This window comes from Chelonia mydas, chromosome 1 (genome assembly GCF_015237465.2).
Source record: "Chelonia mydas isolate rCheMyd1 chromosome 1, rCheMyd1.pri.v2, whole genome shotgun sequence".
Lineage (NCBI taxonomy): Eukaryota > Metazoa > Chordata > Testudines > Cheloniidae > Chelonia > Chelonia mydas.
In genome coordinates, this window is record NC_057849.1 from 331,262,501 (window position 1) to 331,278,298 (window position 15,798).

At 44.5% G+C, this 15,798-nt stretch overlaps 1 protein-coding gene across 2 annotated transcripts in view; it reads right to left on the bottom strand.

Annotated features, from left to right (window-relative positions):
* ELAPOR2 (endosome-lysosome associated apoptosis and autophagy regulator family member 2) overlaps positions 1 to 15,798 on the bottom strand; it is a 141,721-nt gene that overhangs the window by 15,202 nt on the left and 110,721 nt on the right. For both annotated transcript variants that reach the window (XM_037889266.2, XM_043552575.1), the window contains 7 exons: positions 14,168 to 14,270; positions 13,496 to 13,633; positions 8,955 to 9,218; positions 8,098 to 8,271; positions 6,511 to 6,700; positions 3,648 to 3,744; positions 2,679 to 2,780 (listed from right to left, as the gene is read on the bottom strand). In XM_037889266.2, coding sequence (XP_037745194.1) covers positions 2,679 to 2,780; positions 3,648 to 3,744; positions 6,511 to 6,700; positions 8,098 to 8,271; positions 8,955 to 9,218; positions 13,496 to 13,633; positions 14,168 to 14,270 — 1,068 coding nt within the window. The remainder of the gene's footprint in view (positions 1 to 2,678; positions 2,781 to 3,647; positions 3,745 to 6,510; positions 6,701 to 8,097; positions 8,272 to 8,954; positions 9,219 to 13,495; positions 13,634 to 14,167; positions 14,271 to 15,798) is intronic.

A 15,798-nucleotide genomic window follows, 5' to 3' on the forward strand; every position in this document is an offset into this window, starting at 1 on the left:
TCATACAACCCAGTTCCAGAGTGGTAGGGACTCCTGCATAAAGATCTGAAAGGGAGTAATCCAGAGGAGTAATCCAGAAACAGAGACCATTTTCAGGTGCGGGGAAGAACCACAGGGTTAGAAGGGACCGCAAGAGTCATCAGATTTAACCCCTGCCAAGATGCAGGCTTTGTTGTGTCTAGACCAGTGGTCTCCAAACTTTTTTGATCATGCACCCCTATCAGTAAAATATTTTTGAGCACGCACAAGCATACATATATGTTTATGTATAAATTATATACATGTACTACTGTACTAATATATTATGTAAATTATAAAACATACACAAAAAATAGAAATTAAAAAACAATGAGATAAAGATGAAATAAACAATATTTTTAAAATAATTTATTTTATTTATTAATGGTACAAAAACCCTTTTTGCTCTCACTAAAAAAATTATTATTAATAATAATATTTTAGTGAGAGCAATGTGATGGAATATGCTTTATTATTTTTGAAAATCTTGGTTTAACACTTTGTGATACAGCGGGCGCTCAGGGTGGGTGGGGTGCTGGGTCTGGGAGGGAGTTAGGGAGCGGGAGGGTGCTCAGGGCTGGGGCAGGCAGGAGGTGCAGAGCATTAACCTGGGGCAGCTCCTGTTTGGTGCAGGGGGGGTGCAGAGGGCTCTGCGCAGTGCAGCACCACCCCCATGGCCACGATTCTGGGAGCCATAATTCTGGGATCCCCCCCCCGCAACGGCAGGCAGGGCCACCCGGAACGCAGGGGCTCTAGGGGCTTCAGGGCCCTGGGCTAAGGGGGCCCCGGGGCCCTGGCCTGCAGCTCTAAAGCCCCTTTAGGAATGCGGTCCTGAGAGCACGGGCTGGAGGACTCAGGAGGAGCAGAGGCAGCCGCGCAGCCAGCGGCCGGAGAGAAGTAGCGCTTTCCCCTTCAAAGCACCACTTCTCTCCGGCCGGCTTTGAAGGGGAAAGTGCTGCTTCTTTCCGGCTGCTGCTGCTCCTCCACGGGCCGGAGGACTCAGGTCTGCCCCCCTCCCCTTTTCTTTTTCCCTCCGGCAGTGCTCCTCCTGCCACGCAGCCCTTTTGCTCCGGTGGCACTCCTCCTGCTGCGCCCCCAAATCAATCGTCTTGCACACCCCACTTTGGAGACCACTGGTCTAGACCATCCAAGGCAGATGGCTATCCAGCCTCCTTTTGCAAACCTCCAGTGAAGGAGCTTCCACAGCCTCCCGAGGCGTCTGTTCCATTGTCCCAGTGTTCTTACAGTTCAGAAGATTTCCTGAGATTTAATCTAAATCTGCTATTGCTGTATTTGAACCCACTGCCCATTGTCCTGAAGGAAGGACCAGAGAGGATGCATGCCCAAGGTATCTCTAAGTAAGGGCCTATTTATGCTTATGGCTTTTATTAATAAACGAGATCCCTAGAAAGGGGCCAGTTTGACTAAAAGCTCTGTCTGGACTTGCTTATATCCCAGATGAATGGAAGTCAGGTGGGACTGACCTGTGGCACCATGCCTAACTGAAAGGGGCACACTGGGGTGACCTACATGCCATCACACTAGGCCCCACCCTATACGGGCTTAAAACCCTCCTTAAAACTGCCCTTTCCTGTGATGCCTACAAAACATTTGACAATTAGTCTGCTGGCATGCTGAAACCACTGCTTGTCATGCTGGCTAATAAGGTCTCACTGTTTCCTTGTACTCCCCTATCTGTTATGTCTGGTCTTATCTTGGATTGTAAGCTCTTCGGGGCAGCAACTGTCTTTTTGTTCTTTGTTGGTACCGAACCTAGCACAATGGGTCCGTGACTGGGACTTCTAGGAGTCAGTGGAGCAGACAAAGTATTGGCACAGATTCAGCGATTATAAGGCCACAATGGACTATTGTGGTCATGTAGTCTGATTTCCTGTATAACTCAGGCCATAGGAATTCCCTGACTTAATTCCTGTTTAAACTAGAGCTTATATTTCAGAAAAACATCCACATTTTAATTTAAAAATTTCCAGTGATGGAGAATCCTCCAGGACCTTTCGTGAATTGTTTCAATGACTGATTACCCAGTCTGAATTTATCTATCTTTTTATATCTTTGTCTGCTAGATTGAAGAGCCCTCTGTTATCAAATTTCTATTTCCCAGGGAGGATCAAATCAACCCTTAACCTTCTTGTTGTTCGGTTAAACAGATTGAGCTCCTTGCATCTATCACTATAAGGTTTCCAATCCTTTAATCATTCTCTTGGCTCTTCCCTGAACCCTCTCCAATTTATTAACATCCTTCTTGAATTGTGAGCACCAGAACTGGACACAATATTCAAGTAGAGGTTGCCCGAGTACAAAATAGAGAGGTTAAATACACTCCTATCGTGCGCTCTTTCCTGGCTTTATTGTCTAAGAGCAGGCTGTTGTGTATGGTGTCTGCTGGGGCTTCCACAGGGACCTCGGAGCCAGCAATAACTAGAATGTGCTGCCAGCAGTTCACCTGGAGTTGACGTATACATGGATCACTGTGGCCAGGTACTCACCTGGAAGAAATGTGTGTGATCTCCTGGACAGTCACAGATGGGAGAAAGCACTTCTCACGACTTGCAAATATAAGGCAACTAAAAGAGTTTTGCCAAGGATGGCTTAAGAAGACTGGGCACCTAGGCACTACTGTAATACACGTAAATAAATACCTGGGGACTGAAATATCCCCTTGGCCTGGTTTGGTGGGATTACACCTCATCACCACAACAGTTGCACGTCCATTTTCACAGGGGGTTGTAAGTGTAGAAGACCTAATATGAAATAAGAGCAAAGTTTGCAATGAATATTGATTTTACTTTAAAAAAATTACATATTGCACAGTAAATGCATATTTACAGTTCTGCCTATGTATGCACCTAGACCTAGAGAGTCTGGATACTCTGCCTGATTTCCAGTAGTGCTGAACCATTCTGACCCAAGTCACCACTGGGCTTGTCTCTGAGGAACAGCCTCCCCCACAGTCCAAAATAACAGTATTAGAAAATCATAACCACAGAGATCATGGTCTGAATGTTACTCTGCAGGAAATACTACAGTCGACTCATTCACCCCACTAGCTCAGGAAGCTGCAAACTACACTTCCCTGCAATTGCAGAAGGTAGGCAGGACTTGGAGAATGACATGTGTTGCATCAATTTGCCCCCTGTAGGCTAATGGCTTAAAACTACAATAATCTTACCCAAAGCAGGGTCGCTGGTAGGAATATTACCTGGAGGAACAAACTAAGAAGAGGACACTGTAGGCTGAGCATGTCTCAAACTAAGTGATCTTTTTTCTCCAGTTCATTTTTGTAACAAAAATGTAAAAATAAAAATAAATGCAAAAGGAAGTATATAAATGTAAAGCACACATTTAAAAAATAAATTAAGGAGAGGCCAGGGCCCAGAACACAAGGTTGAAGATGGCACCTGGAAATATCCAGGCTCTCCTCTGTGTAAATCAGGAATAACTCAGATTTGTGCAAGCTGCTGCATTAGCTGATTTCACAACCTACTCATCAGCAGGCCCATCAGTCTGAGCCCTGGAAGAGTGCCTTAAAGACCTTCCCCCTAAGTCTACATTCCTTTTAAACAATTAAAGAGCGCTGATGTTCCTCCTATGGAGAATTTTCTACCTACTTGAAAAAGAAATTCACATCAGGTATTGTCCTTGGAGAAGGTGGAAACATTTCTGTTTCAGTGTTAATATTTCCCAGTGTGGTTTCAATCGTAGCTCCTAAAAATAACAGCAAACAAAAAAAAAAGAGAACAAATTAAGCATGTGGTTTATGAAAGGTGTATGCTTTGTACTTTACAAAGTGTGCTTTCCAGAATGGCATCTGATTTGCTAATTAAGAATTTGTCCAGTAATTTCACATTATGCACAATTTTTTAAAATAAACCATGTGAACTTCTACCCATTATCGAAGGGCATGCAATAAAACAAAGAGCTAATACTAAAATTCACTGTATGAGATCGAGTTTTACATTTTTCAAAGGGAATGTGTAGTTTGTGGAGGATTCCATGTGTACAACCCTAACGAGTGGAATCCTCTATCTAAATAACAGGGACCGCATAGGAATTAACAGTGTGACCTTCCCTATACCGCCTCTTGGGGGTTCAAAGTTTGTGCTCCATGCTCATTCTGTGTCTGCGGAGACTGCCAATGTGGGAGGTTGTACTTTCAATGAGGAGGATGGCCCTAGTCCACTAGAGAAAGGCAAAAGTAAGGGGACAAATTCACAAACTTTTTTTCAATAAATGTTATCCCATTAGTTCATGCTGAAATTCCTAAGCAGCTCCCTTATCCCCCTGCACTGTGACCCTTGGGGTTGGGGCCTACCCGGGGTAGTATGGGAGACAATGAACTCCATGTGTTGCAGCTCCACCTTCTGCGCAGGTGAGGAGAAGAAAGGCAGGGAATGGGAGGAGCTTTTGTTCTTCTCTGCCTTGCATTGGCCAACACAGCTGAGCTGACACAGTGGAAAAACAAATCGGTTAATGGTATAGACCAGTAGCCGCTTAATTCTCCCCTGGAGCAAAGAGGCTTACTTATGTCATAATCGGTATCTAATAGATGTCATGTCATATGTCACTGGAAAACTAATAATTCACTGAGCCTTGGTATTCTTGTGTGATGCATATATGGGGTATGTATTAAGAGTTAGGGATATATGCTGGAATTATGACTAAAATGTATTTAAACCAGGCATGTCAGGGGGAGTTGGTAAAGAGGTCTGCCCTGGGCAACAGAACGTGTATTTGCTTCTCTGACCAGCCCGGTCGTCAAGCAAAGACAAGGAAGGTCCACTTACATATTAGGTAAACAAAGTGATCAAGCTAACAAATGAGGGAGTAGACAGCTTCCAGCAGGGAAAAGAAACTTTATCTGGGCTATAAAGACAGAGGGTCTGAACGTCAGGTGATAAGCAATTGAATCAACTGATTACTGTGTTATAAAAGTGTATCAAGTCAGGTCTTTTCTGAAAGCTAATGACACATTGGTGATTAATATAATTGTGAAATGCATGTATTAGCACTGTATCGGGAACTGTGAATACTCACTGATACTGGGCTTTACAATCTGTGACCAAACAAAGGGAGAAACAGGTTTTACCCAGACAGGAAGGAAGGTAGCTATCTACCTGTCTCCAATGAAATTAAGCAAGGTGTGACCAAAAACAATGGCAGTTTTATTTACATGCAAATCAGCATGGGGATGGGAAGATCACAGGAAGGGAAGAACAGTATGAGGTCATCCTGCTTACTGATACAAGATCATTGAACTTTGGAAGATACAAGCAGACACAGAAAGCCGTGCTGGCATCCAGCACAAGACAGAAGTAAGGGAACATTGCTGAGAAAGATGGGTCCTTCAACTGAGGGGGACCGAAGTCTCTGGAAACTGAATATAGGTGAGAAACCTGCTGAGGCAAAGATCTTTCACCTAGGAAGACAAGGGAAACCAGCCACTTGTGTTTCTGTGGAAGGTCCTGACTGAGACAAAGGCAGCCATGACTGGAAAGAAGAAAGATTGGTAAGAAATCGATCCTGAACAAAGACTGTAGCTTGTTAAGTCTTAGCCATTAGAATTTATATTTTCTATTGTTTACTTGTAACTGTTTCTATTTTCATTCCATATATGTGAACTCACTTAATCCTACGTATATTTGTTAATAATTTGGTTTTATTTTTCTATAAATGAACTCAGTGCTGTGTTTGCAGGGAAGGGTATATTTACCCTAGTTAAGTTAACAAGCTGTAACATGGTTTTGTCTCTTTAAAGGAGCAACGAATCTTATTATTTCTCTGAGTGGTCCAGGTGAGGGATGGACACTTCAGGGCACACAGTTTGGGGAAATTCGGGACTGCGAGTGTGTTGGGGTCACCCTGCTGGTTGCAACCAAGGCTGGTGGAAGCCAGAGCAGGGCTGTAGACAAACTGCTGGGGTCAGAGCTGCCTAGCACACAGACACTCAGGGCTGGTCTACACTGGGAACTTACATTGGCATAGCTATGTTTCTCAAGTATAGAAGCGCTAGGTCAACACAAGAATTCTTCCATTAACCTAGCTACTGATCTGGAGAGGTGAATTACCTTTGCTGACAGAAGAACACCTTTCGTCAGCATAGGCAGCGTCTACAGTGAAGTGCTACAGTGGCGCAGCTGCACCGCTGTAGTGGTTTAAGTGTAGACATACCCTTAGGGTGTCACCTGTGGGCTTGCAGGTTGGCTTTGAGCATCCCAGCATGCCGGGTTGCAGGGTAAGTGCTGACACAGCCCTTAACTGGTCTGAACTGCACCACCAGACCAGTGACCAAGTACAAACTAATAAATAGTGGGCCTTCTCCACAGAGAAGCTAAGCCACTGCAATCTCCACTGATGCGCACAGGTTTTGCAGGATTAGACCATAAAACAATATCGCCCTTTTTCTTAGCTGCAGCGGAACAGCTTGCAGAGTCTTCCTCATGAACAAAAAGTAAAAGGCACAAAACCATGTACCTAAGAATGTATCAGCAAGGCTGCTGGACTGTAGAGCCAGTGCTGTTCTGAACCCCTTACTGTCTGACGGGATGATCGTAGATTGGCATACAAAAGTTCCCACCAAGCTGGAATAGTCTTCTGATTCAGCTACCATGTCCTTTACTGTGACATCTGTTATATTGTCTGTGCAAATTGCCATCTTCTTTCCCTATGGATATTAAACGAGAAAGGGAAGGTGTTAACTTCCGGCAGGATTTGCAGCCTTGGGAGGGAGGGGATGCAAACACAGAGGGTGCTGATTCCCCATTAGCAACTGTCATCAAGAAAGAGACAACATGCAACATTATTTTGCCATCATGAAGCTTTCTATTAAATTCTGGTGAAAATTCTAAAACAGCCAGTCACCTACCCCCTGTGCATTCCCATATGTATTATTCAGAACCTGTGATACTATGTACCTTTATTTGTTTATCTTGACAACATGGTGTTTATTTGAAAAGCATAATAAAATGCCTTGTAAAAGAGAAGCATTTTCCCCTTAACCAATTAATGATACACTGTAAAGTACCTCATTATCTGGGGTTTAATCCGGAAAAGCTGTTCTCAGAAAGAGTATAAATGCATGCAAAGCATAAATGAATGTATATTAGGTTCTAGCCTACAAGCCTGCATTAGTGTCTCATGGAGTCATACATATCCTTCCATGCAGACCTACAGTAAAATTTTAGAGCAACAGCAACAAAGGACAAAGCAGTTTACTCATGAGGGGCCCAATTCTGCAAGCTAATGAGATCTCCATGTTCCTGATCCAGCAATGCACTTAAGCACAGGCTTAACTCAAAGCACGTGTGTCACTCCAAGACGATGGGACTACTCACCTGCTTAATGTTACAAAGGCGCTTAGTGTATTGCTGGGTCAGGCAGATGCTTTCATTTAAGCATGGGTTTAAGTGCTTTGACAGATCAGGGTCCACACTAGCACTGTGTCGGTACATTTCAAGACTCAGATTAAGCCCCTGTTGCTGGAAATCCTGGTTTTAAACTGCATCAGTTAAACGCTTTTCACCACTGCTCCAAAAGTATGAAAACAGAAAGTCAAGTACAGGCACGGGAAGCGCATGCAGGCAGACAGCTGGGCATCAAGGGGCTCCATAGACAGAAACACTGGGGCCATGAAGAAAGAAGTCAACAGCAAAGAGTCTCAGCTGCTAGCTCAGCGGCACACCACATTAGCTGCCGAAAACTCAGGTGTATGACGATTTAGGAGACCCCCTGGCGTGAGAGCAAAGGAAAATCAGTGAGGCTACGGTGTCAGCAAGCTCCATTTCTGTGCATCAATTCAGCCATCAGCACTCCTGGGCCCTCGCCGGCGAATCATTCTGCCATATACAGCAGCTGCACTCAGGGCTGGATTCAAAGCCCACTAGAAAGTGCTTGTGCTATGCAGGGCCCATTTGTGTTAGTAGCTGACAAAGCCAAGGACTGCTAGCACCACCGAAGATCAAGCCCCAACTGACTAGTGAGATACTGCAACGTATCAATGTCCAGAAATGCAAACACCGAGTGTAAGGCTAGCCCCGCCCACCTGCAAAAGCCAACACTCACCTCATTCCCACACAGGCTGATGTTAAAGAAATGAAAAAACTTTGTCCCTTTGGATGTAAAGCTGGGTCCATTCATTAATGACTCTACCCCACTTAGGTTGGTAAAGTCATAATTCAGGCTCTGGTTGTCCATGAGGTAAGACAGTGTGCAGTCACTGAAGCAGGTGGAATGGTCCTTTGGGAAGGAGAGAAGGTAAATATTACAAGACAGCTACTGACCCACAACTCCCCTTCCTCTGCGAAAAGTAAAGGGAGAGTCCCTCCTATCTCCCTGGCTCACATCTTCCCCTCCGCCTTGGTGGGTGAGGTGAGAGCTCCCACTCCAGTTCCAAACTGTTTTAACCACAGCTTATATCTGCTGCAGGCTACCACCATTATATCACAATCTGATGTGAGTCTAGAATTCCAGCCAGCAGAGGCCAGTGGCAAGCTTATGTAAGCCCGATTAATCCAGTGTTGGTCTTGTCCCCTACAGCAGCTAGATAACATGCAGCAGTTTACAAATCGTTACTACATTTGCACTAATGGATCTGGTGTTTTCAGTCAGCCAGTAGAAGCTTGGGCTTTTGGATCCCAACGTCCTGGGTTCAATCCCTGCAGATGGACTAGATGGGGGTTTCATTGCACATTGTGGGATGCACAGAAATACAAATATAGCATATCATCACACGTTTAGAAACGGAAGTTACACCAGGGATGAATTTGGAGCTATGAAACATTGGTTTTAACTACACTGCAGGACAAGCAACCTGGTGGCATTTCTACAGTGAAGCAGTAAGATCTGCCCCTTGAGTGCTTATATTACAACCTCCCATCTCTGCCTTTAGTCAGGGTTAAAACCACTTTCAATCTCTGTACCTTGTTGCTTTTACTGCCAGGCCCACATGGGATACAAGCCTCTTTGCCGTACACCTGATGTATAGACAGATATGTGTTGTCTGGGCACTCCTTGCATTGGTTGGTTTCCTTCTCAATGTAGTGTCCAGCAGGACAGGGTACGCAGGATGACCCAGACTGTTCAGACCCCAGTGCGCAGGCCTGGCAAGACGAGGCAACTCCATCCAACACATTGGTCACCGTTATCGAGTAGATCTTTGCCACGTCGTGTATGAATTGCCTGCTCTGAAATAAGAGCAGGAGAAATAACCCCAGAGCTACTTTTGAGTCACACTTTAAATAGTTCAGCTATAGTATAGCATAATCAGAATCCTGAATGCTCATCTTCTGTGCAGTAGGGCCCCAAATATGGGAACAGATTTAAGCATGTAGTTAGCTTTAAACATGTGTGTCACAGGGTGGGAAGGCCCTTTAAGGAAGTTGGGTTTAGCTCCCATCTGTGACTAATACGCTGCAGCTCAAGTGATGGGGCTGAGGCAAGGGATCAGGTGATAGGACCAGGTGACTTGCAGACTAAGATAAAAGGCCAACAAGCAGCTTAGTTTATTATGGTACCAGTGATACTTGCTCTTACAGGAGAGCCTGGGTCAGGGGAAGGGGCCTAGTTTGTCTATTTGATTTACGTTTAACTGGTTTGATTTGGAAAATGAAACTTAACCCTGAAGTGAAGAGATTGAAGTCATGCCACTATTGAAAATGTTATTTAATTCACTGGTTGGTGTGTTGACCCACTGGCTTACAATGGGCCTAAATCCCATTTACTTTAATGGCACATGAGCACTTGCTTAAGATGCTTTTCTGAACAGTGATTTGGTGAGTTCATATTTAACAGATGGGGAAACTGAGGCAGGAAGATTCACTGCCCAAGGTCACAGGAAGAGACAACTTCAGAGCAACGAATAAAACTCAGAGGTTCCTGACTGATAGTGTGTGCTCAGACCATTCCCTCAATTGACAGACAAATGCCTAAAACTCCTGGCCATTCTCCACCTCATTCTAGATTACAAAGTTCACAGGCTGTAGTATTGCAAGTCTGTTTCCATCTGAAGTCCATAAGGTTGGCTTCTAACAGCATATGATTACCAGCACCTGACTGGTCTAAACGTAATTCCCAAATTCGTATCTAAGGGATAAGAAGATCATACCAGAAACGTATATACATTTGTTTAGCTAAATCATGTGTTGAGGCTGAAGAAAAGGGGAATGTTATTAGGCAAGGGATTGTCATTTGTTTTTTTGACTGTTTAAAATAATGTTTAACATGAATTTTGTGCTGGGTTGACAGACCTGGAGGCTAAGTCCTTTACCTCAGAAAAGGCAGCAGCAAGGCATGGTGGCTCACAATCACATCACCAAGGTACCCAATGGAGAACTAATCTCCATGTTGAGACAGTCCTATCTCTACTGAGATTACTAACCCTGGTGCCAACTTGGTGATAGTGGCTTTGTGATCTGTCTACTAAGAACTGCTTTACCAATTCATTTCACATAAGCTTGTCAGCAAGTTAAAGAAGTATGGGCTGGATGAATGCACTATAAGGTGGGTAGAAAGTTGGCTAGATTGTCGGGCTCAACGGGTAGTGATCAATGGCTCCATGTCTAGTTGGCAGCCGGTGTCAAGTGGAGTGCCCCAGGGGTCGGTCCTGGGGCCGGTTTTGTTTAATATCTTCATAAATGATCTGGAGGATGGTATGGATTGCACTCTCAGCAAATTTGCGGATGATACTAAACTGGGAGGAGTGGTAGATACGCTGGAGGGCAGGGATAGGATACAGAGGGACCTAGACAAATTGGAGGATTGGGCCAAAAGAAACCTGATGCGGTTCAATAAGGATAAGTGCAGGGTCCTGCACTTAGGACGGAAGAACCCAATGCACAGCTACAGACTAGGGACCGAATGGCTAGGCAGCAGTTCTGCGGAAAAGGACCTAGGGGTTACAGTGGACGAGAAGCTGGATATGAGTCAGCAGTGTGCCCTTGTTGCCAAGAAGGCCAATGGCATTTGGGGATGTATAAACAGGGGCATAGAGAGCAGATCGAGGGACGTGATCGTTCCCCTCTATTCGACATTGGTGAGGCCTCGTCTGGAGTACTGTGTCCAGTTTTGGGCCCCACACTACAAGAAGGACGTGGATAAATTGGAGAGAGTCCAGCGAAGGGCAACAAAAATGATTAGGGGTCTGGAACACATGACTTATGAGGAGAGGCTGAGGGAACTGGGATTGTTTAGTCTGCGGAAGAGAAGAATGAGGGGGGATTTGATAGCTGCTTTCAACTACCTGAGAGGTGGTTCCAGGGAGGATGGTTCTAGACTATTCTCAGTGGTAGAAGAGGACAGGACAAGGAGTAATGGTCTCAAGTTGCAGTGGGGGAGGTTTAGGTTGGATATTAGGAAAAACTTTTTCACTAAGAGGGTGGTGAAACACTGGAATGCGTTACCTAGGGAGGTGGTAGAATCTCCTTCCTTGGAAGTTTTTAAGGTCAGGCTTGACAAAGCCTTGGCTGGGATGATTTGATTGGGGATTGGTCCTTCTTTGAGCAGGGGGTTGGACTAGATGACCTCCTGAGGTCCCTTCCAACCCTGATATTCTATGATTCTATGATTCTATGATTCTAAGCTACCAAGCAGTTGTTTGATGGTGATGACTTGGTCTTAATTCCAGCAGTGCATGTTTATTCTGTATTATAAATGAAACAATGTATATTTGGTATAGAAGTGGTCCTTAACTAGTCAATATGGACTGCAAGTGCCGCTATAATGACAGTGGAGCAATCTGCTGGTGGCCTACATTCAGGAGTTGGGATAAGAGGAGAGAGCAGAAAGCTATGGCACTTAACTGCCCCTAACAATATTTACTGGACGGAGCAGGCCTTCATGCTTAATTCAATAACAAAGGAACAGCTTCTCTTGGTTTGTGGTGGAGTAGATGAAGGTGCTAGCCTTTTGCTTTCAAAGACCTTGGGATTCATCTCAAGCCCCCGGTGCAATGCTTGGTGCCCTCCAACTAGCTTCAAGAGCTAATGCCTAATGTTACAAAACCAGCACAGAATTTGTAACACACCAGCATGAATGGCGGTCTCTGCTGAGCAGAGCTCCAGGATTGTAATGGTAGATTAACAGTGTTATGTGTGCAGATTAGCACTGCACATGCCCACATTTATGGTTGACTGCTGTCACTCCTTCAGTTCTCACAATTACTAAAATCCAACTGAAAATTTAGGAAAAGGACATTGAAATGAAAATTGTGGGAGAACTGCCTCAGTGTAGATTATACAGAGAGATGGAAGATTCACTACCCCTGTTGCTGCCTGGGACACTGGGCACCAGGCCACGATCAGTGAAACTATCTTGAAAACCCCAAAAGAAGAACTATTGGCAGAGGAAGTCTCACTACCAGTTGGTTTATGAATGTGAGACAAGATACGGTGCCTCATTACTCCAGAATAATCTATAAAGAACACATGAAAACTCAAAGATAAATATGCGATGAGATCTTCCTTGGGTTGTCCTCAAAGAAGACGTTCGTTCAATGGGCTGAGTTTGGTGGAAGAGATGAACCAACTACTAATGCATAACCTGTGTTGAAGAAAAACATTGTGCTACCTTCAGAGGTTAATCTATCCAAGGAGAGTTCATCTGTACATAAAGACTGCCTCCTAACACTGCCAGGGTTAAGGAGACCTTGGGTTAATTGCAATGTAGATACTGCTCACACAAGTTAGAACTTCCCCAACATGCGTCTAAACCTGATAAAGTCGAAAGCCCAATTTCAGCCAGAGTTCTTAAGCAGATGCCTAATTTCAAGCATGAGAATAGTTGCACAGACAGTTCGTTCACACTTTTTCCAATGGGGCTGCTCCCAAGGTCAAAGCTAGGCATCTGCTTAAGTACCTTGCTGAATCATGGCCCAAATGCAAGGTGCTGAGAAAGACATAACAGGATGGATAATGTACAAGTGCAAGGGCAGGAAGCTTATGCAGTGGGATTCATTCCCTGAGCATCCATAACATTTTCTCTCTCCTCAGTTTCCCAATTCAGCATTTTTCATGTCACTCGCTACCATTACTAAAGCAAGACAACACCTTCTTTGTGTCAGATGGAAGCAAATTTGGATCTGAAATGAGGGACATCCCTTCCAATAAGGGGGAGTCAATTGGATCATTAACCTTTTTTGGAGATCGCCCAAGATCTTTTGCTTTTAGAAATGTACGCAACTTTTTCAGCTCCTCGCTATTTTCTATGTCATTTCTTCCTTTTTAACCATCCACTTTCCATCTCCCTACTCAGCCATTATTGGAAGTCCGATATATCCACAACCACAAATCCAGATGGCAGAAAGAGGCAGTTAAGTTGGACAGGAGGTCTACCATCTGCCAGCTTTTTCTATAAATGAACTGAGAAACAAGCTGGAGTGGAGTGGGAGTTCTGGGCACTTCGAGCAAATGTCAAGAGGAGGCTATGTTGTTAAATACTCTACTTAAAGCAAGCATATAATACTTACATCTTGGCCCCGGTTTGTCCTCTGAAAGGCCCATGTAAATGTGAAGGAAGCATTTTTGGAGATAACGTGAGTGTAAGATTGTTTCTCCTTCGTCCTGCCCCAGGATTCCACCACATTCGTGTTTTTTCTATTAACATCCTAAAAATATACATAGGAGAATTAAATACAATACTGTGGAACGAAGCTGTGAAATATTAAATGCCAGTGTGTTACAGTAATAGCTATGAGGCCTTAGCAACTCCACAGAGTTACACAGTGGGTGAGTGACAAAAACAGGAATAGAACCCAACTTTTCTGAGTGCAATGCCCATGCCCTGTATCCTGAACCACGATACTATTATACTTGTGGGGTCAAAACCCCGATCATATTGAAGTCAATGGGAGTTTTGCCAATGGATTGAATGACGCAGAATTTAGTCCGTTGTCATTTTCTTTTAAAATAATCAGATAACAGAAAAGAACAGGATCATTACCATGAGTGATGGAGAAGCCCTGGGACAGCAGCAGTTAAATACTTCTTCAAGGGCACTGCAGATATTAAACTAATGCCACACTTACTCTTCGTGATAATAAACCTAACGCAGCTAATTCATGCCCATATACAGCTATGAAAGAGATATGTGGAAGACCAAGATCATATCCCTCTGCCATACAGATAGAGGTCTCACTTACCACCATAAAGTATATCACGCAATCTGCCGAACAGATGGTCTCAAAAATAAAAGTAATTCGTCCTAGTTCTGACCCGGTTGCCCCAGTCACCGATGTTGGAGGTCTGTTTAACAGATACGAAATGAAATATTTAACAGGTGCTCTAAGGACACCTAGCACCTAATTATGCCAATTGTTTTTTTAATCAACAGGAGAGGTGAAGAAATTCACTCACATGAAACCTGTCCTAATGTAACTGGTTTTTGTTCTGATATCACTATTTCAATTCGGGGGGTGATTTTTCATTATTTTTTTACAATGAACATACAGTTTTACCTGTCTGGATCCCTGGGGCAGTCCAGTCAGCTGTCAGGGCTCTTCAGGCCTAATGCCTGGGGTGCCCTCTCCAGCCCAGTTTCTATTCAAGCAAAAAAGCATTTGCAGGTTTCCAAGCAGGCTCAGTTAGTGTGTCTCATTGGGCCTCTTTGCTAGCTTCCTGCCCAGTCACTGCTGCTCCCCCATAAGTCCCATACAGACATGCACACAGCTGTGAGGTCTGGCAGACACAGCCTGTTCCACATGGAGCTCTGTCCACAATTCCTGGGGTTTCTCTCCAGCTCCCTGCTGCCATGTGGTTCCCACCTCCAAACAGAGGCTGGCCACTTCCCGTTTTGGACCTTCCTCCTTACATGGCCAGAGAAAGGGGAAAGTGCATGGGGAGGAGGCTGATGGGAAACATAATCCCTGCATAGCCAGGAAAAAGGGGATGTACGGTGGGGAGGGGGTTGATGGGAGTTGTAGTCCCCTGCTTTGCAGCTCCATCACATGTTAAAGAACACCCTTCTTCCTAGTGAAGGCAAGACCCTAGTGAAGGAGAGCTGATTGTGCATGTCAGAGAGGACACACACACATTCAGAGACACTGTGATCTCTCTCATGGAGACTTTTCTTTTGCCTTTCTTGTTTGTTGTCATCCCTTAATTTAAAATAAAAGTCAGTCATATGGCTGCTCATTATGTATGGGAATACATCACACCACTGACTTCAGTAGGACTGCTTATGTAAGTAAGCCCTGCAGGGTCACAGCCTAGGGCCTGATTCAGATCTCATTGGTTTGACTTCAGTGGAATTGCATCTGATTTGCTCCAGCCTAACTGAGAGCACAATATGGCCCTTAGTCACTGGCCAAGGCCCTGATCCTGTTTTGATGTGCAATGACTTCACTCCATGCAGTTGTAAGAAGAATCCTGATTGCAGATTCAATGCTTATGTTGTCAACAGTCCCAATCACAATAAAATACTGGATAATGAGTTACTTATGGATGATCTGGTACTGGAGAATCAGGCTTGGTCTATGCTACCACTTACATCGGTATAACCTATGTCACTTCAGGGGTATGAATAAGCCATCCCTTTGAGCAACGTAAGTTGCACCAACCTAAGTACCGGTGTGAACAGTGCTATGTTGGCGGGAGAGCTTTTCCACTGACATAACTCCTGCCTCTCGCGGAAGAGGATTTATTATGCTGATGGGAGAGCTCTCTCCTGTCGGCATAGAGTGTCTTCACCGGATGCACTATAGCAGCGCAGCTGCATCAGTGCAGCTGTACCACGGTAGCACTTCTAGTGTAGTAACTTTCTTTCCATTGTATT